Genomic DNA, 27773 nt, shown 5'->3' with positions numbered 1-27773 from the left:
GGCATCTAAACCCCAGGATTAAAAAATATAATAATAATAAAAAATAAAATAACACTGTTTTTTGCAACCAGGTTTTTGAAACTTTTACTTTTAAATGAGAATCATTTTGGATGACTATTCAAACTTTGGGCTCTCCTGTTTATTTACTCTAGAGTTATTATATTAGATATTATAATAGAAGTTAATGTGAAAAAATTCATGTAGGCCTACTGATGTTTTCCAGTAACCTCTTTTTATTTTATACATTCTGCATTCTATATTATTATTATTATTATTATTATTATTATTATTATTATTATTATTGGTTCACTGTAACCTTAATTTATTTCTCTCTTAGCTCTCAATAATCTCTAGATTCATAATAATCTTTAGGTTTTCAAGTTTCCTCTGTTCAGCACTTTGTTCAGTGGAAGTTGATTTAAATGTGCTACATAAATAAATTTGACTTGACTTGACTGTCCCAGGAACACTGGGCGTGAGGTGGGAATACACTCCTGATGCAATGCCATTCCATCACAAGACAATATACTGATGTTTTTAATCTATTAAGCAAAAATAATATACCGAAAGATGCGCTTAAATTGATGATCACAGACTTGGATGAGTAAACTTCTCCATTAAGTTACATTTGTACTTTTCCTTTTATTCTAGAAGTGTTTGTTTCTATCTGACTTTTATTCTCCTATAAATGTACAGGTCTTGTGGGAAGAGGATTTCAAAGTAATTGAAAAAAATGGTGGTCACGTTTTTGAATAATGTCTCCTAAATGTAAAAAGAAGTATGACTGTTGTAGTTTAAAAAAAGTCAAAAATAGGACACAGTAATTTTTTTGATAAAAATGTTTATCTTTAGATGACAGAGAGTACTGCTCAGATCATTGCACAATAAAAAGTTATAATACAGTGTAGAAATTGTATAGCCATTTAAATACCTCCCTTGCATTACATCTGAGCCATATCAAAGAACTCAAGACAAAATTATTGCAAACAATTTGCTTTTAGAAATAAAGAAGAAAAGACACAACTTTCTTCCACAAAAGAATGAAGAGAATGCTTAGATTCATTATTTAAGGATACTAGGTTGCTTGATTGTGAAAGCTGTAGTTTCCATATCACCAAAGTGATTCAAATAATTTAAGCATGTACACACCAAATCCTTTACTCATTCTACCATTTGTTCATTCATTCTTTTAAAAAATCTTGTTTTTTTTTCTTAATTTTTTTCAAAAGTCATGGTGCTGGTTTACAAAAACAAAAAAGATACCATTTTCAGAGCCATGGAAATTGACTGAACATTAACTGTCCAGTATTTAAATATGCCATTAAATTCCATTAAAATATTCTACCAGCCATGATTTTTGCTTACATCTAAGTTGCTTGAGCTATGATCACAAAGATACAGATAAAATATTGCAGTAGACAATGAATAAGTTGATCTACAAAGAGGAAAACCCAGACGGCCCATTGCAGTCCAGTGCAGGTAGTTATTCTACAAATTAAAGCTCAAATATCAAAAACCTCAAAAACATTCATGTATTTTTCCAATAACATGCAATAGTTTCACTTTCTGAATCAATTCAGGATTCAAAAATTGAGAAAACTGACAAATGATCAGTGGTCAAAAGTATCATTATTAAAGAATCCGTTATTTGTATTCATATGTTCATGAAATTGGATATAAATAAGTGTCAGAATGAGCAGAATTGAATGTTTCATAATTAAACGGAATAAGATAAATGAATACCTCAAATATATAGCCTGTATGGGTGTTTCCGTCACAATGGGCACTTCCAAGTCCCTTAAATTTGTGCATAAATTCTTCAGCCAGTAAAGAGATTTTTGATAAATCAAAATGCTACTGCATCTTTTATTGGAATGTCCTTGTTGAGAGCATGGCTGAGTTTGTAAGTCATTACAATTTTGTGTTAAACATAAACTTTTATAGACGTATTTTCATGGTATGTTACAATTTTGAATTACAATAAATGTTTAGCATTTGAGATAGCAAATAACATGGTATATTTAATCATCAAAAACAAGTGTATTTGTATTATTTCAAATAGTCTAGATAGTGTATTTGTATTATTATTATTGGCATATGTCATTGTTCCCGACACACCAACCACCAACTGCTTTTATTATCTTAGAATAATAGTGACGATATAGGAACAATTCAGCTTTCATAGCTATATGAAAATACTCTGATAGAATCAAGAAGCTGATTCTATACCTGCTCTATTAATCTGGGATAAATATCACATTACCTGCTCAAGAAATATTACATTTCATTATCTATGGTTGCAAATCCATTACTATATATACTAATATGTCAATTATATATTTATAAATGAGTCTTTTTGTATTTAAAGCTAATTTGAGATGGCACCGATGCAATACCCATGAATGTTGGGCTGATACCCAAACAATGGTGAATTGGATAGCGGATTCTCTGGCAAGGATTGGAATTGGATTTGGAAAAAAAAAAATTCGAACTGGAAATGTTTACATATAAAAAGACTTGATTGTTGTTGTTTTTTTTTTTGTTGTTGTTGCTTGTTTTTGTTTTTTTTGCTAGGGTTGATTTTTATTATATTTATAGTTTACACTTTATTATATTTACAGTGTAAGTGGTTTTCATGTGAAAGAGTTTAACTGTAAAATGCCTCAGTTAAAAAAAAAAAAAAAACATTTTAAAGCGTAGCAGTTTTTAATGAAAAACAATATCGGATGGGTATCTGTATTGGCTGATGCTCAAAGTTTCAGTATCGGTATCAGAAAAGAAAAAGCGCTATCCTGCCAGCTCTAATTTATTTTGTTCTGCACCAAAAAGGCTCATGAATAATACTAATATCCCATGGCAGTTATAGAAGTTGTCATGACCCTGTCTCCTACTGAAGGTGAAATATAACTAGGGACTATACTGGCTCTGTATCAGCTATTCCAGACCAGGACTTTTTAAATAACTCTATATTTATGGGTAAAAGTGCCCACAGCTGTAGAATCACCCACTTGCAGCATTTCTTTCATATAAAGGTCTCTTTACTGAACACAAATCTAGAAGAACCATATCAAAGCTGAAAGGTAAATCAGATCACGTTTATACTAAAATAAACCATGTCAGAAAACACTCTGGCTTTTCCATAAGACAAATGTTAGAAAATAATGAGGAAAATGACAAAATTTGCCATATATCTATAATGATTTATATTGTCCTTCACATGCACACTTTCTGTGCCACAGCTAAGGGTCACAAAATGTCATTATTAAATTACATAATGAATGCGTGAGTGAATTCTTACTTAAGACATTGAGATGAATTTGATTATGGTATAAGGTCGTGTTAGTGAGATGCTCATTACTATGTTACGTATAAAATGCGAGCAACCTAACAGGGTAAACTTACATAAACATTTACAGTGTATTGCACTCAGGCTACAGATCATTTGATGTTTGGTTGTCGCTAGATCTACTTCAATATGTCATACCCCGCTTCCCAATAGAAAAATAAAAATCATCTCAGTATCAGTAGGTCTAAATAGACTATAATTGTTCCCACTGCTATTTGATTAAAAAATGTACATTCACAAGAGGACAACAAAAGACATTTCAACTTGAATTTCAAATTGATATGTGCAAAAACATTATAGATCTCTATAAAAATATGTGCATATGAATAGATCTATTTTCTTCACCAATACAATATTTCCTCAATTTACAACATATGATTTAATAAAGTACAGATCATGTACAGTTTCTTGTATGTTTTTTAATCCTTTTTTTTTTTTGTTTTATTTAATCTGTGGATTCTTTTACAGAAACAGCAATATTAATGACAAGATGGATAAAGGAATAAAAAAGAAAAAGAAAACCCATCACACATCCTGAACTCAAATCAATGTGATTGAGCAGTGGGAAAAAAAAAGATAAGAACCAGAGTTCCATATGGAAACCTGAAATTGCATATCCCATCGTGCCCGATCACACTCGTATCAAATTTGCCATTCCTGACTGGCTTACATAATATTACACATCTCAAAAAAACTTTGGCTATTGAATTAAGTGGTTGTTGCTCCACGTCCAAAATAACTTCCACACTGCATTGCGTGCACCAGTCTGAAACCATCAACATTTTCAACTCTATCATTGAGCAGTCCTGTTTACTGTGCTGAAATCTGTGGACTCCTCCAGTGCACTGTCATAGCGAGGGGGCTGTGCGGATGGGTTGCTTTCACGCAGGATGCAGGAACTGGAGTCTGACTGGTGAAAGGGGAACCGTGGGAGAGAGAGATATTCGCCACAGTGTGAGGGCTGCCTCTCCACTTTGATGAGAGGCTGACTGGGGAGTTGGTGCTCCAGGAAGTCTAGAGAGTCGCGCTGTAGGGCCAGTTCATAAGATGGCGTCCTTCTGCGCAGTAGCGTGCTCTCAGACAGTTTTTTCATGGACACGAGAGACGGCGGGAGCTCGGTTTCTAGCGGGGGTTCGACAGAGATACAAGGAGGACTCATCTTCTTCTTTCTGGGGATGTGCAATGATTGTCCACGTGTGGGCAGGTACCTCTTTTCACCAACTCCCTGGTCAAATGCACTGTTCTCCACAGAAGAGCAAATCTCAATGGAGTGCCGTCGATAATCCTCGGAAACGGAGGGCTTGTCCAAAAATCCCCTGGTGTCCACACTGAAGAACTTGAAGTCCTTGTCTTTAGTGCTGTAGTCGGTAAGATTGGTGGCACTGGTACAGTTCTTCACAGGCAACGGCCACGGTGTGACATAGGGGGACAGCGAGTGGCACCGCCCTTCTGCTGGGACTCCCGCCCACAGCCTGGCTGAGCTGTTGATATGGTGCACCTCTTCATCGGCTGGGTCGGCCGAGTCCAACATGGAGTCGCTGGGGCTGCTGCTGGCCCGACTGGGTGGTTGGGGGGGAATAATTCTCTGGTGGTGAGGGTGTTGGAGGGTGCAGACACTGGGCATGTGGCAATAACGGGGGAGGAAAGGAGACACCAGGGGGCTGCTGAGGGCGGAGATCTGCGGCACCGGGAGGATGACGCTGGCTCTTGTACTTCTAATATGTTTGTCTGGGTTGCCTTTGGAGTCACACATTTGCACATCGATTGAGTCATTCTTGATTGCCTCCTGAAATAAAAAAACATGGTGTAAGCAATATGGGGAAAGTGTAATAATAAAGATTTGAAAGACATTTAGCGATATTTAATTGTACCTGTCTACGTAGAGGCCTGCCTACAACATGCAGGGGTGATGACTTTGGAGTGGGGATCCTAGGCATGCAAATACTAATATGGGGCTGAGGATGAACACCAGGAACCTGGAGCAAGGAATGACCTTCACATGGCTGTGAGTGGATCGAGGTCACTGAGCCTATATGGAAAGTTAGTTCACTGTTTAATCTCCAAATTTTTGGTTCAATTTTAGAAACACACAAAAACTAAACAAGGTTAATAAAGCAGTGACTGGAAAATAGTAAGTACCTAATTCGAGGTATGCTTGAGTTGGCTCCACTTCCTGCAGAGGGTATGGTGCGCTGGCTGGTCTCACCGGGCGAAACATGTAACTGTCATTAGGCAAAGAGTGCATCCTGGACACTGACATCTTTCGTGGAGATAGCAAATTCTCCTGAGTTCTCTGCATTTGCTCATCCTGTGTATGAGAAACATAATCCTCTGTAATCTGCCTGTTACATACTTACAACTTCCCCTTTACCCACTCTAGAAAATCCAAGCAAGCCATTAAAGCAAACTCATTCACTGGCTCACCGGTAAATTACAGCGTTGAAGCACTGATAATGTCAGTGTCGCTTTAAATATTATATAGAAAAAAACATATTCCTTAATGCTAGGAAGCACTATAACTCACTTCACAAATGTGGTCAATTTTTAAGGTCAATATAGCATCAAGAGAGTATCTTTTGAGTTCAGTTTTTCATTATTGCAAAAACAGGTTATGCAAGTATATATATATATATATATATATATATATATATATATATATATATACACTATATTACCAAAAGTATTCGGTCACCCATCCAAATGATCAGAATCAGGTGTCTTAATCACTTGGCCTGGCCACAGGTGTATAAAATCAAGCACTTAGGCATGCAGACTGTTTTTACAAACATTTGTGAAAGAATGGGCCGCTCTCAGGAGCTCAGTGAATTCCAGCGTGGAACTGTCCTAGGATGCCACCTGTGCAACAAATCCAGTCGTCAAATTTCCTCGCTCCTAAATATTCCACAGTCAACTGTCAGCTTTATCATAACAAAATGGAAGAGTTTGGGAACAACAGCAACTCAGCCACGAAGTGGTAGGCCACATAAACTGACGGAGAGGGGTCAGCGTGAGCTGAAGCGCATAGTGCAAAGAGGTCGTCGACTTTCTTCACAGTCAATTGCTACAGAGCTCTAAACTTCATGTGACCTTCAGATTAGCCCAAGTACAATACGCAGAGAGCTTCATGGAATGGGTTTCCATGGCCGAGCAGCTGCATCCAAGCCATACATCACCAAGTGCAATGCAAAGCGTCAGATGCAGTGGTGTAAAGCACGCCGCCACTGGACTCTAGAGCAGTGGAGACGCGTTCTCTGGAGTGATGAATCACGCTTTTCCATCTGGCAATCTGATGGACGAGTCTGGGTTTGGAGGTTGCCAGGAGAACGGTACATTTCGGACTGCATTGTGCCGAGTGTGAAATTTGGTGGAGGAGGAATTATGGTGTGGGGTTGTTTTTCAGGAGTTGGGCTTGGCCCCTTAGTTCCAGTGAAAGGAACTTTGAATGCTTCAGGATAACAAAACATTTTGGACAATTCCATGCTCCCAACCTTGTGGGAACAGTTTGGAGCGGGCCCCTTCCTCTTCCAACATGACTGTGCACCAGTGCACAAAGCAAGGTCCATAAAGACATGGATGACAGAGTCTGGTGTGGATGAACTTGACTGGCCTGCACAGAGTCCTGACCTGAACCCGATAGAACACCTTTGGGATGAATTAGAGCGGAGACTGAGAGCCAGGCCTTCTCGACCAACATCAGTGTGTGACCTCACCAATGCGCTTTTGGAAGAATGGTCAAAAATTCCTATAAACACACTCCTCAACCTTGTGGACAGCCTTCCCAGAAGAGTTGAAGCTGTAATAGCTGCAAAAGGTGGACCGACATCATATTGAACCCTATGGGTTAGGAATGGGATGGCACTTAAGTTCATATGTGAGTCAAGGCAGGTGACCGAATACTTTTGGTAATATAGTGTATATATATATATATATATATATATATATATATATATATATATATATATATATAAGCTTAGTCTACCAAATGAGTAATGTTTGTCTACATATTACATGATATTGCTTACAGCTTATGCATCAACAGTTTTGTCTTTGCATCAGCACCAAGCTAAGTTTCATAATTAGGGAACCAAACACTATTAAGAAATAAAACGACTAGAACTTTCCAGATATTGCATGGTCATTATGCAACAAATTATCAGTGAGCTATGTGGTTTTAAAAAAGATCAGGACATCCATGCACTTCACTTGATAAATTGTATGACACAGACACAGCACTAATGAATAAATGAAAAATGCTTACTTATATGATACACGATATTTACATATTAATGTACGAGATATTACTTGATTACAGAGTATTATTCTACCAAACTCAGGAAATTCTAAGCAAGTAATATTGATGAAGTAATGAGATACTGACTAAAACTAATTTTTGCCCATATAAAATTATATCAAGCAAATTTTATCTTCTTGAAATTGGTACATGTGGCAGACATTTCATATCACTCGGGCCTTTGCAAAGCATAGTGTCAGCCTGGCAGTGCAGCTGATCAGACTGCAGCAGGAAATAGTCCAAGTCCACTGTAAAGACTCACTCCCCTTAACCTTTCAGCACTTCTTCTTTACGCAGTAGCCAACTCAGCACTGAATTCATTAAAGGTCCACCTAGACAGCACTGTTTTGCACTTGTCCATCAGCTCATCCACAGACCTAAATTCTAAAATGGCAAGAGATTACATTCACTGATCTAAGCATGCTACTATTACATATTTTGTTTAAGAGTTAGAGCTAAATGGCCAAAACCGTCTTCATGTTCACTGTGCAACTGCTGCCAAGCATAATTTTTGACGGTTTTTATTTGACACAAACTTCTAGTGCCTCCAGTGCTCTCCATGCCAAGGCCGAATCATTCAAGCAGATAGCGTGAGACTGTCACATACCTGTCCAGGTGAATGTGGCCTTGGCCCCATATAGGTGCCCCTGCCCTCTTGTCCACCAGAGCTCATTGCTGAGACGTTACTGAGACGCCGGGCCATTTCCATCTCCATCTCAATCTCTGCATCCATCTCGGCATCCTCCTTGGCCTCCTTATTGCTCTCCTCCAGGTGCTTCATCAGCACAGCCACCACCACGTTCACCAGCACAAACTGGGCCATCAGCACAAAGGTGACAAAGTATATAGGCGATACCAATGGCAGGTAGCTCAGGCATTGCTTATCTTCTGGTGTGCACTCCCTTAAAGTGTCCTGCACAACACAGAATATTATTGACACCACGTAAAATAAACTATTAGGGAAATACTATAAATATCGTGAGGATTCCATAGTGACAGCTTTTTAAAATGAATAATTTAGCTTTCATGCTCAACTATTATAAAGTACCTTCATTATACCGTTCCAGTTGTCACCAGTTGAAACTCTGAAGAGGGTTAGAAAGGCCATTCCAAAGTTCTCAAATGTGGCATGTCGACTGAGTCCTTCACACGGGTTACTGTCAGTGCATTCTACAAATAAGTGGATGAAAACATACAGCAACAGTCAGCCGCAGGCCTGCTAAATACATCTCAAGCAGAAGTGTATCATTTTAAAAGCACTGCTAAAATGAAATGAGGTGTAAAAAGTGGGGGAAAATGCAAAGTGGAATAACAGACAGAAAAATAAGCATCGGCCCACAAAAGTGCCAGACTTAATAATTAGTATTCTTTTTAAAGTCAAATGACTGCAATCAGACTGCCTGTCTTTCAAAACAGACCCAAATCCTACCCTTCCTCTGATTAGAGGAATCTCACACAGAGTCATTAGGCCCAAGATCTTTCTCTCATGAAAAATAAACTGCTGTGAAAAGACCAAGCTCCTGCAATTCTCCAAAGAATAATAGAGCTAATTTAGCTACCCCTCCATCCCCGTTCAACCCAACCCCCCCCTTCATGACCCCCCTCCCCCCTCCCTCCCCAAACTATAAGCTACAGTAATTTAGGAAGAGCTCTAGATTTACAAGTAAAGCTGCCCTTAGGATCAATTCCAACCATCTTCGACCCAAAAATCAAAAATGGCAGGCAATGATGTGCACTGACACTGATGCGGGGACAGGGAGACTCGAGTGTGAGTGCAGTCAAGAAATGCAGCACTGACCCAATTTCCCAAAGAGCTCTACGCCGAGTGCAGCATAAATGAAGAAGAGAAGCATAAACAGCAAGCCCAGATTTCCAACCTAAAAAGAAAGAACGCAGTATTATACAATCATTTAATAAATAATTAATCACACAAACAGCTCTATGGTTACTGCTCTCTATCTTGCCTTCTCACAAAAGTACACTATCACACTAATACAGCTTTCCATGACATATTCGTATATGATGGAAGAAGAAGAAGTGAACCTGTGGTAGAGCCTGCATCACAGTGTCCAGCAATGCTCTCATGCCTGTAGCCAACTTCAAAAGCTTCAGCACTGTGGAAAAAAGTGCAAAATATGAATCACGCTCAGCATTCCTCCTATGATACATAACCATGCTCATAATGCTGTGAATAAGAGTCCATTAAGTGTCAGCATGTCCTCATATAGAGGAATTTGCTTAGAGCTAAGAGACAATTACTAAAATACCTCTAGCTATTCTCAAAACCCTCATGATACGGATGATAGTGGGGTTGATTGGAAGGGAAGCGTTCATCTTGATCTCCTCCAGCGTGATGCCCATGATGGACAGAAGCACAATGGCCAGATCTAACTGGTTCCACCTGTCAGGAAGAGAACAGTGTTTACAGCTACAGTGTCACATTGCTTACAGTGAACACTCTGTATACTGCACTATACAGAGAAATAATATCAGGACATCAGACCTTTCTGAACATAATTCCACTCCACAAAGCTTTAGGATGGCTACTGTGAGATTAATTGATAGAATCCTGACTCCTCTTAATTCATGGAGCATGGTATAATGGAAACAAATGATTCATTTAACACTCAATCCATCACCTGACCAGAGCCATCACAATTTCATGCATTATGCATATGTAATAAATATATGATTTAATCACACTTCTGTGTTAAATCAGATACACCAGATTCTGCGTCATTTTAGATTAGCATGGGTAACAGGTCATTTCACAATGTACTACAGCCTAATTATAGAACAATGGGAACAAATATACGATTGTTATCTTTTATCTAAATATGTGTAGACCAGCTTAATGCAGCTATAAGAATGTGCTTTGCCAGTTGCATAATCTCACAAACCAAACTTCTAGCATTCACTAGAGAGTCTGGCACATTATACAAATAAACAGTCAAGAGCCACCTGTTTCACAGAAAGAGGCAATTCGACTGAAATGCTAGATGACCAGACTCCTTTTCATGTAGTTTGTTGGCATACCATATCTCTTTTATTCACCATTATCTGCTTCAAACAAAACTCTTTAATAACTTCCATTCATTTTCTTCATCCCGATGACTATAATTTGCTCTGAAAAGCTTATTATGTCACAGTGTTCATAGATTTTTTTTGACTGGAAGAGCAGAGCACCAGTGAAGGTGTAAAGAGCCAATCAAATGGCATCCTTCAAGATCCTGAAGCTTGTGGCCAGAAAAGTGTACAAAATTTATGGGTAGCATAGCTGATGTTACTTTTTAAAGCTTCTAAATCTGCATTAATCTGGTTAAGCTTGTGTATGCCCTGTAAAAGTTTATCTGTAAACTAATATACTGCATTAATACATCTGAGAGCATAAGCCTATGCAATGGTGACTTTAGCAGTGTAAAGGTAAATGCCAGAGATGGTTCCTCAGAGACTTGACAAGATGGCTCGTTCTAACAATATTATTATATTAAGGAGATTTGAGGTATTAATGCATATCTAAAGCCTGGACTCCTCATAAAACAATCTAAAATACATCTGGATATTCCTTTATCTGTCTAGGGGGCAATGCAGAAGAATGTTGGGCTAAAATCTCTTCTCTGATGAGACTTTAATCATGGATTTTTTATCACATTAGTATATAGTTGTCGCATGTCCTGCAGCTAAAGCACCGGTCTCGGCTTCACCCTGCTTTGTTGCACCTACCTCACCTCTTCCCCACCCTGCAATGAAACACTGATGATCTATTTCCCTGCCTGATTTAAGTATACACAAATCAGAACTTTCTACCGCATTGTTTGTGAGGTCTTGTGCTTTGTATTTCTGAGCCGTTTCTTCCACCTGTTTGCACTGATACTGTTGCTGAAATAAAATCTTCAGATCGGACTGTTGTATTAAATCTGTCCAAGTGGGTTTTTCATTCCTGAAACATGTTCTCCATTACCACCACCATCTCTGAGTTTTTGAGTGACAGTAGTGTCAGAAATATTGTTCTTGCTGAAATATTGTTCTTGCTTTCCAGGTTTTCTGCTATACCTGTCTTTGAAGAATCTTCGGAATCCAAAAGCCACGAGTTTGAGAAGGGCCTCTAAGATGAAGAAGACAGTGAAGACATAGTTGCAGTACTTCAATGCTTCCTCTAGGTACTGTAGGGGAAAAGTTTAGCATGTAAAATTGTTTTTGACTGTGTGAAAAAAAAACAAAAAAAAAACTTTTTAAACAAAGTGTAGTACCTGAAAGAGTACAGTTAACAGAGATCTGACTCACCATGGGCTGGTTGTAGTGCTCTATGGACATGGTGACTACGTTGATGCAGATGACGAAGGTGATAAAGAGGTCCAGGTAGTGGTTAGTGCACAGTGTGTGGATGTAGAGCCGGGCTGGTGAGTAATCTGCGTAGTAGGGCCGCTGCTGTGCTTCTGTTTCATACAAACACACACGCACATATGCAGAACAGCATATTCAGCATAATGCAGGATACATGCAGTATAGCTAATTCAATAAGGCACAGGCAGGAAGTATTGAGCACGAAAGGAACAGTGCAGCAGAGTAGGACATCTTTATAATGCTGAAGCTAATACACTATGGAATCAAGTTTGAAACATTAAAGTTTATATCCCCTGCTGAACTTGGCTCCCACTCGTGCATCATGCCTTTGTGAACATGCTGTATTTGGGAACATGCCTTTGTAAACATGACAGTTGGCTATGTGCATGTAAACATATCCATATGAATGATTGTGATTGTTAAATGGTGAGTACGGTATTTATTACTGTTGAATGATTCTTGATTTATTAGTAGTGTTAGGTTTCACTATTAAATTTCATTTTTCAATTTCAGATTGAATCCATCTTTCTGAGTCTGCCATACAATGCATGTTTACGGTTTAACTTACCAAATGACAAGAGAGAAGCCAGGAATTACTGTACACTTATATAATGATGCACATGCAGATATAAGCTAACAGTTAATCTTCAAATCCAAACAGATCCAAACCAAATGCAGTTGCTGTGTTTAAGGTCTGCCAAGCAAAATCAATTTTCCTGTCGTTTTACATGAATTATGATGACAGGCCAAATGATAAATCAGCAGGAGGACATGGAACATCTCACCAAGCAGCTCATGCCCAACTTCTTGTACATCCTAAAATGTGTTGCTGTGTCAGATGAAGCTGACAGCTGCTCATAAATCACTCGCCCTTTCAGGGACAGTTCCATCTTTTTTTTTTAAAGCCCCATCATTGAGACCTATCATATAAATGCAGTCTGCCAGAGAGGTGACTGCATTCCTGAGGCTACTGGCTACTGAGTATTCAAATGTCAGCATCAGAGCCAAGAGGTTTCATCCTCAAAGTTCATCCGAAATGACGAACTGTTTTAAAAACAATGGCTTTGACATGCAGGTGCCTTAGAGGGACACTGTGATTAGATTAAATCTGAAATTCTGTAGTTACTCTGATATATGGACTTTAAAAGTCACAGATGCAATACTATTAATCCACCGACTGTAGTATAATGGCCCATGGGACGAGTGTAACTGAAAAACAAATAAAACTGTCTGGCTTTATACTAGACATCATTACTTAGGTAGCTTTACCTTGGCCGGCATGGTTGCTTTTGCATAAAATAATGCAGTAAGCACATTTCCCTTATTGACTGCGTCATGTACTACCATAGCCAATGCTTTTAGTGTCTTTAATTCTCTCATGAGTAGTCTGGATAATGCTGCCCGTACTTTCTTTACACACAATGATTCAAAGGCATAGTGGTTGAGACGTTTATGGAGCCAGGGGGAATTTTCATTATCCTCCCTTATCTCTCCAGCAGCGCAATGTGGCTCAGTGTGACTTTACACAGGCCCGAGTAGGAATTAGGAAATCTAAGATAAATGTTCTTGCTCCTACCCATTCACTGTTCTCAAAGAGAAGAATCAACTGGCCACACACTGCATTCACAGAACAAGGCTCTAACTGACCCTGTGTGTCAAGAAAATCGCCCCTGAAGACCTGTCATGCTGTATTTAGTGATGAGGGAACATGCAAAGGCAAACATGCTGCAGGCCATCACAATCCAAGGCCACCAACACAAATCTAAGAGGCTTTCATCATTTTATGTAATTATTCACTTCTTTTTTGCTCTCTCTTTCTCTAGGGCTTTCTTTCTCTCTCAGGCTCTGGAGGCAGGCAGTGCTCAGAAAAATAGACTACCGACCAGACCCACAATTCTCCTTACTCCTGCGCCTTTTCTCCAGCAAACGCAGCCTCTTCTCCTCACGCAGGCGCGCCTCCTCTTCTTCCTGGTCCTGCCGACACTTGTGGAAGTTCTCCACCACCACACCCACGAACATGTTCAGCACGAAGAAGCTCACAATCAGCAGGAAGGAGATGAAATAAAGCAGCATCCAGGGGTTGTGGTTACGTACCGGCTTTCAGTGAGAAGGAAGAGAAAAAGAGTTGCCTTTCAAATAGTCAACACAACAAAACAGTGGGATTTTATTATTTATCAGTATGACCCTCCAAAAACAAACCTGTTGGTCCACACCTACAGCATCCAGGCCATCATACATAATATTCACCCAGCCATCCTTACAAGATAGCACAAACAGCGACATGAGAGCCTGAGAAACAGAGATACAAGGCCATTAAATTACAGACAACACATGGATTCTTGGAAGTCTAATTTACTTCCAATTTTGGATTCAATCATTAGATGCATTAGCTCACTGAGCATCTAATTGTCCAATACAGGACTGTGCATTAAGACTCCCTGATGATTTTTCAGAGCTATTAAAGCAAATTTGATTAGTTCTAGTTCGAGAAGTTCTAATGTATACATTGAACTCCACACGAGCATTGCTTAAGTTTTCACACTGACTCTTACCTGCCCCAAATTATCAAAGTTGTACTTTCTCCGAATCCATTTGTAGTTGGCTTGTAGGCAATCTGATTTATTTGTGATGTTTCTTGTGTCCAAACCTTCACAGTGGTAAAACTTGCCTTTGAAGAGCTAAACATTCGAATAAATCTGTTATTTCAGTTGTTTAATGACCCACATTCTAAACACCTTCATGCATTTTCATTTACAGAGACTTTTCATTCTTATAGACAACACTACCACAAGCCTTCACCTGAACTCCAAGAATGCCAAAGACAATGAAGAAAGCGCAACAGATCAGTACTATGTTCCCGATCGGCCTCAGTGATGTTATCAAAGTTTCAACCACCAGCTTGAGTCCAGGAGCACGACTGATCACTCTGCCGACACAAAAACAAACACTATCCTTAGATGGACATGCTCATCATCTACACAGTTCAGGTTTTCTGAATGATGCTTATGATTGAGACATAGCCGTAATGTATTATAATTTAAATATATTCCAGGATAATGGAGAATAGCTGGCATATCAAGAACATGGCAGTATATCTTCTATAATTTGATACAGAAAAGCCATTGTAATCCCAAACTCTAGCAGTTACATGGTCCTTTAACAAGGATCCTGACCTTAAAGGCCTCAGTGTCCTTAGCAGACGTAGAACCCTCAGAATGCCAAAGATCTTGTTCCCTCCAGTAGATGCCAGGGACACCAGGATGTCAATGAGTGAAACAAACACCAACACTCCATCCAACACGTTCCAGGTGCTCTGCAGATAACTATGCTTTCCTGAATAGAAGCCAAGAGCCACCACCTACAAGACCAGCAATGGCAACTCAGTGAGCTACACCGACACTGCAGTATTGCTTTGGATATCTGTATCAAACTGAAACGGTACTACCTTCACAGTCATTTCAGCAACGAATATCACAGTGAATACATAATTGGAAATACTGAGGAACAATCGCTCCTAGAAAAACAAAAAGAACAGCATACAGAGGATTTCATCACGGCATGACAATGACATTAAGGCATATAAATAATGTCAGCTCCAGAAGTATTGGCACCCTTGGTTAAAATGGAAAAAGATGAAATATGAAAAAATGTCTGTTTTTTTTAGTATAATGTTACACTGAATATATGAGAGAACTGTAACCTTCTATCCATAGAAATTCTCATAAAAATTGTAGCTGAAGCATGTTCCTTTTTTATGTTCACCTGCATCTTTAGAAACTCATCCATGACTTCCTGTTTCACCGGAATATAAATATGAGGTGACACATGAGACAAAATCGTGTTGACTCATAATACAGGCAATGGTTATAAAAATAGCTACGTGCCTGAACATGCCCATATCCACTGTTAGGGCAATAATTAAGTTAACAACCAGAGCTGTAATGACTACATGTTAAAAAAAAAAAAAGTGACAAATAGTCTGCTACAGTAATATAAGGATTTAATAAATATACATATCATTTCTAAGAAAATTAGTCAAAGAATAGACTCTGAGAATTGTGATAAATTCTAAGCCAGAAAAAGTAAAAAAAAAAAAAAAAGAAAGTTATTCCTATTTCATCAAGAATCATGCAGCGTTAGTGCCAATAATTATGGGGCTGACTGTACTACTATGTATTAAAGTGCTTTCACTAAAAGCTGGTTATAAGGTTCTGAACATATTAATAGTTGAGTATATAATAGTTGAGCTTACTGGGCTATTGGACTGAATGTGTGGCCTCTCCAGAGCAATAGTGATGCAGTTAAGGAAGATAAAGACTAAGACCACATGGTCAAACATCTTGTGAGAGATGATCCTCTGGCAAAACATGCGAAACCTACAGAACAGTAACACAAATGAGTTTAGAGAATATAGTGTATGGTTACTAGATTTGAAGTGATGAAGACTACTCACCTGTTCCTTGGAGAGAATATATAGAGAGACCAGTCCTCATGAGTTTTACACCACTTGGGTTTATACGCATCCAGCACCCTCTTCAGACGAAAACAGAAACTCTGCAGCATAATAACAGACTGGATTCAGACCTATTGCTAAGGAAGTTTCTTAAAGCTAGCATAAAAGATGTTATTTCTCCCTTTTCCTATTTCTCGCTTTTACACAGGAGAGGCAGCAGCTTGTTGTTTTCCATATTTTAGAGCTCTTGAAACTCAGTTTCAACACAGAGCCTCTTGACTGCTGAGGTACCATAACACTGGATCACTGGAGAGGTTGCTTTCCACCCACCAAAATAAATAAATAAAATAAAAAATTACAGCCTGCAAAGTGCTCCACTGAATCCTTTAGTGTTACAATTAGCCTTGTAACAAGTCAAACCCTTGGGATGACATCCTAATGAGCACTAATGACAGCATTGGTGAAGCTATTTTACCCTGGTGATCATTGTGGCCATATTTTGCATATGCAGAATAAATTTTTATTTACATTCATATTGAGAACTTTGAGATTCTTATCCTCAATAGAGAACAATATCAAAAATTCTCAAAACTTCTCAATCGCAACAGAGGACAGTATCAGCACTTAAGTAATTCTCATCCTCAGTAGAGAGCAATTATCATCCCCAAAACAACACTGTATAATTACACTTTATGAGATTTGTCTGTTACTGTCTGGCACTATCTGAGATTTATAAAACCTTGTGGCAATTTGGATATTCAGCCTCCAATCGTTCCAATGGAAACCACACTGGTGGTCTGGGATGTAAGGAAGAAGAACACAAGTTACATATCTAACTGTGGTTCTACAAATAAATGGAAGACTGTCAGGCCACCTAGGTCACTTGGGTTGACGAGAATGGCCACCCATGTGGGGTCATGGTAACAAGGTGATGACTATGCTTTTTGCACTAGGTCAGGAAATGATCTCACGGGAATACTCCTCTAGCTCAGAAGGTAACCTGGCATTCCTCCACATAGTTATAGAACCACAGTAACATCTGTAAACTTTCGGTTTAACTACTGACAAGCTACTTGATTTAAAAAAGCAAAAGCATCGCTACATGTACCAGCACTGACTAGCACAATGGTAACAACCTTGCATGAATGACTCTACACACTGTACATGTACTAGATTGTGTGTGTGTTTGTCTTTGCAGTTGTGTGTTTGCTCACATCGTCTAGATCCTCCTCTGTGGTGGAGTCTTCACGGCTCAGCTCTGAGGGCAGCTCTGTGGACACATGTAATGCCCTGCCATTGCAGTCATGGTACTCTCCTGATGGGCACAGACTGGGGAGTGTGGGCAGCTCATGGAAGTCCAGAGAACTGGGGTGGTGCAGAGAGCCACCACTGGCACTTCCTGCTTTTTGCAACATGATTCCCTCTGGCTCCTCATCCTCAAAGCTGCCTCTGCCCTCACCCGAGAGCAGAGACTCCCTCTCGCCAGATGTGTCTTTCCGCTTTAGACTTGGTGCCCGACTCAGGCTGTTCCAGCTTGACCTGCGGCTTCCCCAGTTACTACTTGAACTACAAGGGTGGCAGGGTGATTTACGTGGGCTGGCCTGAAAAAAAAATCAATATATTTTTTACAATATTTTCATATTTTCATAATCAGTTTTGCTTATCATGCAAAACGAATAAATGAGAAGCACTGGTTTTGACTCAGTAAAGCCACTTACCAGTGATCTCTGATCGTAAGCAATTGGATCAATGGAAATGCCACTGCCACGCCTTGATTCCCCTAAACTGAAGATGGAGTCTGTGCCAAGAGAGCTCTTTGGTGTGGGCATAGGAGTTGCGGCTGTGCGCATGATGATCGGTGGAGGCAAATTACCACGCGCGTCCACATGCCCATTTGCAGACATCATCAGAGAGTACATCTTCAACTCTGCTAGTGATAATTGCAAGAGAGCAATCAATTTCGGGAAAACAGGAAGAAACATAATGCCAAACTGACATACTGTATAACGCAAAGTACGTCCACAGTCCACTGGATAAACTAAATGGAAATATTTTTCATGCAGCACCCACAGCAGTGAAATGAATTTCCCTTGATCATCCAAGTCTTTTTAGTGTTTATTGTAAGAAAATAATTTAAACAATAACCTGTGGCACGTAATTCGCCCATCTTCTCCTCTTCTTCAAAATTAACTGACCTCTTCTCCTCATCTGCGTCAGACTTGGTGGCATCTCCCTACAATGCAGAAAACGCATTTTAAAGACAAAACTCTTTAGAGGTCCAGTGCCTGGTTCTTTGGCATCAATAAAACCATTTGCTAGCACTTTATTTTGGAACACATGTATAAAAGTGGTTAATTAATATCTTGTAATTTGTTTAATAAAGATCAAATTAGACATTTATAAAAGGTTTATTCACTATGCATTGGTCATTATTCCTAAAGACTTGTATTACTACATAACTGGAGATTATTTATGTGAAAATGACTATGAGCATATACTGATAACATTAGTAAAAAATTCACATTTAATTAGTCTTAATTGTCCATGATAGACCTTTAGGTTGTAAGCAACAAGGAACTGCAGTTTATAGCTTTAAGAGGTCTCGGTGTTCGGCTCAAAGGTCTTTGTGAAAGTGCTGTGATGCTGGTTTTTACACACACATGCTTGTTCACACAACCTGCATCAGCACATGAGAAGAGCCCAAACATGTATACAGTGGAAAATCTATACACAGAATTCAGTGTTTTTATTGGGCCAGATTTAGATTTGGCAACTAACGTCAAAAGATCCATCAATATATTCAGTGCGAAAAGACATTTGAGAGTTAAGCAGGTGCATAATTTGATTTCCTGTTGCAGCTCGTAAAGAATATTGCAATGATCCTGTGTGCAGTTTACGCCTACTAGTTTTTTTTTAATATCATCCCCTTTTAAACAAGAACTTGTCTATAAGCCAAAAATGTATCTGTTGAAGATCCTAACAGTAAAGTTACATTTTTCACATGACGAACTGCTCACCCACATGATTTCTAGCAAGCACAGTATTCACACATTTGTTAATATCGCTCTGTGCATTCAATTCAAAGCTCCTTGTAGTCATTACTAAAGTTACTGGTACATGCCAGATAAAAAGCTTATGTTTTGTATTGCCTTCAAATGCTAGTACTATTTTCTTGTGTGGATTTATGAAATTCAGGGTGAAATATTGTTGTTACAACAAATGATCAGACACTGGAGTTAATATACCGTAGCTCCTCTCTTACACAAGAAAACGCTCAAAGGTCGGAACAGCAAATAGTTTATACGCATTGTGCTCTTTTAACTTTGGATATTTAACACACACACACACACACACACGGACAGTATATTGCTAAATATTGAATATTATCATACCTCTGCTTGAAAGCCCTCCACCAAGATGGCTACCAGAAGGTTAAATAGGACGTAATTCCCAAAGCTCATCAGGGCCACAAAGTAAAGTGCAGCCAGTGGAGAGGTGGAAGCCATTCCATTATAGAGGACCACATTCCAGTCCTCTTGAGTTAGTATCTGTAACAAAAACACGAGCCTGTATCGTACAACTGAGACAAAATATCATAACAGATGAACAGCTGGTGTTGCTATTTACTCTATTTATATTTATATAGACAATTTTTCTAGTTTTATGTGCTTTACACTCCTGGGCAAAAAATGGGCCAAGCCCAAATTGGCAAAATATTCAGATTTTAATGGTCTTAACAACAAATCATTGGTCAGGAAATTAGCAAGAATGAAACAAATAGATAAAGGAAGTTAGTATGGGAGCTTTTCCCTTTGATTTCTTTAAATGTTTAAGGCTTGTGGCCCTTGATGAGCTGCATCAGGTGTGGCAGATAACCAAATAATCACTAATCTTTTAAGAAAAAAAAATCCCAGAAAATATTTTGGGAAAATTTTGTACACCCAGACATGTGTTAGTTTGAATTTTACATCAAACATTTAAATCATTATCATGATTTTACCTTTGAGTACAAAAAGACTATAGAAGTGAATTTCCCTGTTTCTTGCTTTTCCCCAAACAGTTCAATGTAGCAAAAGGAAACGAGCAAATGGGGCACAGGAGCTCTCAGGAGTGCATTTGATTAATTCTTGCTAATTTTCTGACCATGACCATGATTTGTTGTTAAGACCAATAAAAATTTACTATCTGCATATACACGCAAATAGTAAACATATTGTACATAAACATATTGTCTCACTAAACTAAATTCAAACCAAAAATTCAAACAATTCAAAGACAGTTGCCTTTTTATTAGTCTTTAGGAGTTCTTGGCTACAATTTGTCTGTTCCCTGCATGATACTAGATCAGTAAATATCTTCAGTAGCAGGCATGCCTCTAAATGTGCACAATAGAGCCCAACAAACTGCAGGTGCAGCACTATAGCAGCATGTCTTTCTGCTGATGCAGCAAACACTACAAGCACATAATTCAGGGCATTTAAAATGATCGTCCTCCTACATGCAGTTGTGGAAACAATAATGGCACAGGGATAAAACTGTTAAACTGCAGGATGCCTTTATTTGGCCCTTGGTAGAAACACAAAAAGCCAGTCCACCTTTCTCATATAATTGAGTGTGTACAGGTCTAAAGCCACCTTAATAGCTTTACATTATGTGCAAGCCAGTGTGTCAGTGGTAATGTGTGCCTTTTTCACCTCCTCCTTTTTATTTATCACTCATTTCAGTAATATTCATGCTCTAACCTGAAACACAGTGACGATGGCCCACAGCAGAGAGTCAAAGTTCTTCCTGTCTGGGATGGTGTCTCCATTCTCCAACTTCAGGCTGAATTTGCAGCCAAACAGATGCATTCCAAGAATACTGTAGAACATTACAGAGCAAGTGAAAGATTGTATAGACAATTCAAAAGATTATTATCATAACATTTCATCAGAGATGATTGAATGGTGTGAATTAATAAAATTTTTGATAGACTGCCGAGTGGACAGGCCTAGAAGAGGCATCTTTTCTCACTGACTGACTGATTGACTTATCCCAATTGTTCAAATGTTGAAATGTATTGAAATGAAGTGTTGAAATGTGTTGAAATGATGTGTAGGCATCACTCTACACTAGTTGATGTTATATACACCACCTAGCAACCCATCGAGAAGAGAACTCCACACCCATATTATTTTTCCCATGTGTATATTTCTCTGGCAAATCAACAGTCAACACTAAGTCACATGTCTATCCATGCATCAACTATATGATATGTGCAAAGTAAAATATTTTATTATAGCATAAGCTGCAAACTTATGAACTTATTTGTGTGGCTTACTATATACTAAGTCTTACAGTTTACACACTATTCAAATTTGGATAATATTTGTTTATTTAATTGGTTTAAAAATGCAATTATTTAACTAATTAACCATTTCCATTGAACGTAACCTGTCATGGTGTAGCCTAAAAATGTATATTCTAGCTAAATATCAGAAACATGAAAACATTACTCTGGATGATAAAAAAGAAAAGAATCTGACACATTTATGATAAAACTGATGCTGCCTTTTTGTGATTTATTTTGATAAGGAATCTACACAATTTTCACCATAGTGACAGTGTTTGTTTTGTCTGTGTGCAGAATAAAATTATAGGCTCATTAATATTGGAATGCATTCAATACTCCAGTGAATATCTTAAATAACAGCTGTTGACATCTGCCCTTCTTTTAGGGGTTAATACAACTCAATTTACTTCACTCAATTTATATTTGTGTAAGTGGACAGTCGGGTCCCTTCTCACCTGAAGGTGAAGATGAAGAGCATGAGCAGCATGCAGAAGGTGGCCACATTATCCATTGTCTTCATCAGGACCACCAGCTGTCTCCGGAGAGCCGGTAGGAAGCGCACTAGCTTGAGCACACGCAAGAGACGAAAGGTCCTGAGCACGGAAAGACCCCCATCAGCCTGTCCAATAATCTCCCATACACTAGCAAGGACACACATACACTGAGTCAGCAGGATCAGCACATGCTTTCCATACATTACACAAACGCAGGATGATGGCACATGGTGGGTTCAACTAAAATATAGACTTTATTATTATAGAATTAGGCTGAGCCCTGAGTGAAGCATGGCACAGAAGGGCATTGCTGCGTAGTAAAATGTACAGTGTACTTTACCTTATAACCACGATGATCCCATCAAAGATATTATATGGGTTTTTGATATAGCCGAACATGCCAAAGGCCATCAGCTTGAAGATCATCTCAAGGACAAACATGCTGGTAAAGACGATATTGCTAATCTCCAGAACATCTGTCAGTTCGTCAGGCTGTGGGACCAAACAAAAGAGACACAACTTGTTATTAAACTGTAAACCAGTACTAACAGGGGTGTTACAACCCTCAGTGAATGCAACCACATCTTTCATAATGACTCTGTTCTTAAAAATGTGAAATCCAGTCTTTGTTTTATCACCACTGCAGATCATCGGTCCGCGTATTTGATTTGGCACAGTTTTTAACGCAGGATGCCCTTCTTGACGCAACCCTCCCCAATTTTCCGGGCTTGGGACCAGCACTGAGAGTGCACTGTTGCATGTAACCCCAGTGGCTGGGGTTGGTTCCCCGGCCAGGAATCAAACCCGGGCCCCAGCTGTGGGAGCACCGAGGCCTAACCACTAGTCCCCCAGGGACCCATTATAGTGTATCTATATAAAACCAATATTTCTGTCAATGTATATTTATATTAATATGAATATAAATACTATATATGAATATGAATATTATGTTATGCAACAGGATGATGCTGCTACTGATTAGTCAATACACAAATTACAGTAGAGATTCCTGTAAAGAAAGCTGAGCAGATCTATACGATTAAAATCTACGCATTACAAGCTGTTTCTGGGCTTGAGTGCTTGATCCCCTGCATTTGCTGATTTAGGCAGTAGCATCACACTGTAAGAAGGTTTCATCCACTTCATCTGACTCGCTTCTGAATATTTAGAGTGATCTCAACCTCAGAGTCTGCCTGGATACAGTTCACATAAGAGTGATACAATATCCCTAAGAGATAAGTGACCACCTTCCATCTTCCAGCGTGGCACATGATTTCATTCTTAAACAAGTAGAACACATCTAGTACTTGTTACTAATGTGTATGCCACAAACAACCTTAAAATATACTTTAAACAGGAAGGAAGCCACTGAAGAAAATCTCTTTCAGACCTTGTAGTGACCTTGACCCTGTTTGGATCAGTTCCAAAATACAATCAGTTCATCTGCTGGTTACAGTCATTTACACTCATGATGACATAGAAATCCTACAAATATTCAACCACTCATTCTTGAGATCTCAAGTTAAAAATAATCTCAGAAGGACAGATGGACACACGGACAACCCAAAAACATAATGCATCCAACACCTAGTGTAAAAATGTAAATAAATAAATAAATAAATGAATGAATGAATAAATAAAAGCCCTCACACATTGTAGGTCCGTCTCTTATGTGTTGCAGAGTAATTCCAATTTGAAAATTGACTACTGGAACAGATGTGATGTACACATAAACAAAATTAGTAGCATATCCATTACCAAATTAGCTCTGAAGACAGAACTTTCTGGCAGCAAACAACATCTAACGTGGTTTAGACCACAGTTATGTGAAATACAAGTTAGAAAGCTGCTAATCATCTGGTACAGTTACAATGCAGAGCAGGGGTGTCAAACATACAGCCAGCAGGTCAGGACCGACCCGATAAAGGTTCTAAACCAGGCCACCACATGGTTTTAGAACCCATGTTAAAAATTAAAATCCTCTCCTGGACTGTAATTGAATTGAAAGATTTGAAAAAGTGCTAATCACACATTTCCCACCAGTATCTGGCACTTACCTTAAAACCCCGTATATAAGGGGCTTTCTACTGTGGCTGGTTTTAATGTAGTCATTTGCTAAAGCAGAGCTGGATTCGCTGACGGAGAATAAATCAGCTAGAAATCAAGTAGCTTAGCTCTCCATTTCATTGGTGCTAATCCTTTGAATTCATATCAAGAATAGGCAGCACAAGCAACATGCTCCTCTGCCATGGCACCTTACGTCGGCAGGGAATGTGACAGAGAAGCCCCTCTCCATTACCTCAGTGATGTGTTGGGTTTTGGCCACGATTGAGTTTGAGTTTAATCCTGGCTCGTTTGCCCTGGATCGTTTGACTTAACTTTAAAAAATTGTTAATATCTAAGTTATTTTAATCTAAATTTTCAACAGATTGAATTTTCACCTTTTTTTCAACCTAAATTTTCAAGACCTGAATTTTAAATAGTTGAATTCAGTTGAACCAATACAGAGTACTAAAATGAGATTCACATGGAAATTGTCAGTAAGATCACATTTTTTTTCAAGCATTACCAAATTCAGGTTCAGGTTCAGCTGATTCAAGCAAATAATCTCCGCTTCTAAATGTACTCTTAGATCTATAATTACTACAAGATAGCTCTGACATGTCTGGGGCTGGGTCCCAAAAGTATTAACCATTATGATTATGTATCCTAACTGGTAGCGAAAATATTCTAATAATAACACAATAACCATGGTGTATAATTTTATAGGCCAAAGCAAATAACAGACAGCTGAACAACAAAAATGATGATTAAATGACAAAACAGTGAAAGAGCACCTCCTAAGTGCAGCATGTGCTAAATTTTCCAATAGTGCCAGTTCAGCCATTGCAGCATGTCGGCTCCCATAGGCACAGGGCACAGGGCACAGGGCACCTCTTCCTACTTTTATAAGGCTGTAATCCTTTGGTGCTACTTCAATTTTTACAGCCATATTTCTCTTTCATCTTTTCATCTCGTACACATATTGGCCCTCACATACACCTCATACACACAATCTGTATAACAGGTTCTAACTACAGTTGGATCTATAGACACCCTCCAAATTTGGCGATAAACTCCTATCATCTCTTCATGGCTGTGATGAGTGTATTTTCATACTTTTCAGAGTCCATTTGGAACTCTGTGGCTAGTGTGAAATGAGTTTCCTTGTTATCTTGCTACCCTGGGTTAGTATCACTCCCACACTATTAGCGAGTTATGTATAAACTGTTCTGTTGCTCAGTATGGATGATTTGCACATACATTCCTCTGGTGTAGTTGAGAGATAATACCCATTGTTGAGGTTGCAAAGTTAGCTGGACACTCATAGTGATCATTTATTGGTTTCCCTCCATTCGCCTCGTATGCCCACCAAGTTGGGTCTCGCTCAATGCTTTAGGTCAGTCCCACAGTTTCCACAGTCTAACTAGTTGGCTATGCTTGGATAACAGAGTTGAGTGGGTTTTCCTCAATATACCACCTCAATATACCACTCACTACTTGCTGTTGAGCCTGTAACATTTAGCTAGATCTGCTAACACAACAAGTTGAAGGGCTAGATTAGTCTTTGAAGGGATATGCTATATGGGAGTGTTTGCACAGAACATTGTGTACCAACTTGACGCAAAGCACACTGTTTTACAATCACACACTTTCACTTTGTCCAAAGTCTAGACATCCTTTTAATGTCTGGCACAGATGCCTTGCAAGATTTATCCACACTCTATAGCTGACTATATGATTAGCATTTCTGACTAGTTAATGCTAGTGGATGCAAATACGCCTGATATGATATGACTTATTGAAGCTCTCTTTCTGAACAAAAAAGGAGATTTCTCTAAAAATACAGACTCATTTGTATGACTCATTTTTCACAAATTAAGCAGTGAGAAAATGAATCTCCAGAACATCTTCTGATGGCTATATATGGTCACTGTGGAGTGTGAACCAGACAGAGCTAGAAATAACACAACTTACGGAAACTTCTGTAGTCTTAATGTCATTTATATGAAGTCACATATAAATTTCCACGAAGATGACTAAAATGAACCTAAGCTTTAACTTGCAAATTCTTTCCAGTAAGAATAACAGCAATTAAAAAAGTCTGATTCAGATGTACCAGAGACTCCCCCACTAAAACAACTTCACTCTATAAACCAGTCACTGACTGGTGGGTAACAAATTGCAATGTAAATAAATAAAAGAATATGAGATTAAGCTGTCTAACATTTGTCCTTAGCTAGAAAAGCAATCTTGTATTAAAGCATCAAGTCAATATTTTTTATGCAGCCAATAATCGAGAATGCAAACCTTTTCGTCATTAGATAGCAAGCAAACCTATCTAATTATTCTGAACTGTATCATGTTTAATGTTTAAATGATCAGAACTGTATGAGTAACAGATCACTAAATTGACGATGAGACTCACTTCCATCAGTAAAACCAGAGCGAACCAGACTAGACTTCTCTAAAATGTGTCTAAAAACACAGAAGTGCTTAATTTATACCAGGAGTGGGTAAATATGCAGCATAGGGCTATCTTCAATTTCTGAAGGGCATACTGACATATATTCATAATTCCAAATTCCAAGTACATAGAATCACTGACAGTGTTTAATTTCAATATAGACCCACATAACTCAAACAAGACACAGGAAAAACTGCAAGGACAGTTCATAAATCTCTAAATTGAAAACAACAGCATTATTCTTTATTTGCCTGCCACTGTAATGGCCTTGTGAGCTGTGCAACAGGGCAACAAAGTTCAACCCTCCTGAGCTCACGACTGAAGAACAACTTCCAGAAAAAGAAGTCACCTAAAGTGGTCATTTTAAATAATATAAAGGGCAGATGTGGATGCTGTGACAGGGGGCATTTTTCTTCTGATTTTAATAGTGATTTCTGTCATAGTTTTCCATTACTTTATCTTCCTTTGTTATTCATTTATATTGTAACTTTTATTGTTAGCCAGGTGATTATTTATCATTTATCTGCAGATTATTGTTAAATAACACAGGAGGATATTGGAGTGACACACAGTATGTGAGTTAAAATTGAGTTGTTAAAACTTTAGGATTGGGAAATTTGGTGCTGGACTTCTCTGCTCTGATTCATATGTCTAATCAATTACGTGATTATCATTTATACCTAAGAATAATATAGAATCTTTATTTTTTTATTTAAATATTCATTTGTAGTACAAAAGGTTTCTGTAAAGCCTACATTATTAGAGACGACAAAAGGTCAAACTTTCATTTAAATGATTTAGAGGCCTGCAATACAGCAGCTAGTATGTAATATATGTATGTACACTCACTGTCCAGTTTAATAGGAACACCTCTACACCTGCTCATTTATGCAGTTATCCAATCAGCCAAACACGTAGTAACAGCAGAATGACGTAAAAGACAAAAAACAAAAAACACTGAGTGAGCAGCAGTTCGGTGGGTAGAAATGTCTTGTTGATAAGAGAG

General features: G+C 38.5%; 1 protein-coding gene across 2 annotated transcripts in view; it reads right to left on the bottom strand.

Annotated features, from left to right (window-relative positions):
* Nucleotides 1–810: 810 nt before the first annotated feature.
* cacna1ha (calcium channel, voltage-dependent, T type, alpha 1H subunit a) overlaps nucleotides 811–27773 on the bottom strand; it is a 48142-nt gene continuing 21179 nt past the window's right edge. The window contains exons 9-33 of one of the 2 annotated variants that reach the window (XM_053228388.1): nucleotides 22601–22752; nucleotides 22222–22407; nucleotides 21177–21294; nucleotides 19827–19982; nucleotides 18580–18667; nucleotides 18153–18364; nucleotides 17649–18035; nucleotides 16435–16535; nucleotides 16234–16357; nucleotides 15427–15495; nucleotides 15155–15339; nucleotides 14781–14907; nucleotides 14534–14659; nucleotides 14181–14270; nucleotides 13886–14078; nucleotides 11922–12073; nucleotides 11691–11800; nucleotides 9905–10038; nucleotides 9681–9751; nucleotides 9436–9514; nucleotides 8686–8807; nucleotides 8245–8550; nucleotides 5486–5654; nucleotides 5218–5375; nucleotides 811–5132 (exon numbers count right to left, since the gene is read on the bottom strand). In XM_053228388.1, the coding sequence (XP_053084363.1) occupies nucleotides 4140–5132; nucleotides 5218–5375; nucleotides 5486–5654; nucleotides 8245–8550; nucleotides 8686–8807; nucleotides 9436–9514; nucleotides 9681–9751; nucleotides 9905–10038; nucleotides 11691–11800; nucleotides 11922–12073; nucleotides 13886–14078; nucleotides 14181–14270; nucleotides 14534–14659; nucleotides 14781–14907; nucleotides 15155–15339; nucleotides 15427–15495; nucleotides 16234–16357; nucleotides 16435–16535; nucleotides 17649–18035; nucleotides 18153–18364; nucleotides 18580–18667; nucleotides 19827–19982; nucleotides 21177–21294; nucleotides 22222–22407; nucleotides 22601–22752 (4608 nt within the window). In that variant the 3' untranslated portion in view covers nucleotides 811–4139. The remainder of the gene's footprint in view (nucleotides 5133–5217; nucleotides 5376–5485; nucleotides 5655–8244; nucleotides 8551–8685; nucleotides 8808–9435; nucleotides 9515–9680; nucleotides 9752–9904; nucleotides 10039–11690; nucleotides 11801–11921; nucleotides 12074–13885; nucleotides 14079–14180; nucleotides 14271–14533; nucleotides 14660–14780; nucleotides 14908–15154; nucleotides 15340–15426; nucleotides 15496–16233; nucleotides 16358–16434; nucleotides 16536–17648; nucleotides 18036–18152; nucleotides 18365–18579; nucleotides 18668–19826; nucleotides 19983–21176; nucleotides 21295–22221; nucleotides 22408–22600; nucleotides 22753–27773) is intronic. The other variant, XM_053228389.1, reaches the window with a different exon arrangement.

Source organism: Pangasianodon hypophthalmus, chromosome 23 (assembly GCF_027358585.1).
Source record: "Pangasianodon hypophthalmus isolate fPanHyp1 chromosome 23, fPanHyp1.pri, whole genome shotgun sequence".
In the NCBI taxonomy this organism is placed as follows: domain Eukaryota; kingdom Metazoa; phylum Chordata; class Actinopteri; order Siluriformes; family Pangasiidae; genus Pangasianodon; species Pangasianodon hypophthalmus.
Note: the sequence above shows the minus strand (reverse complement) of the source record. Positions and strands in the feature narration are given on the sequence as shown.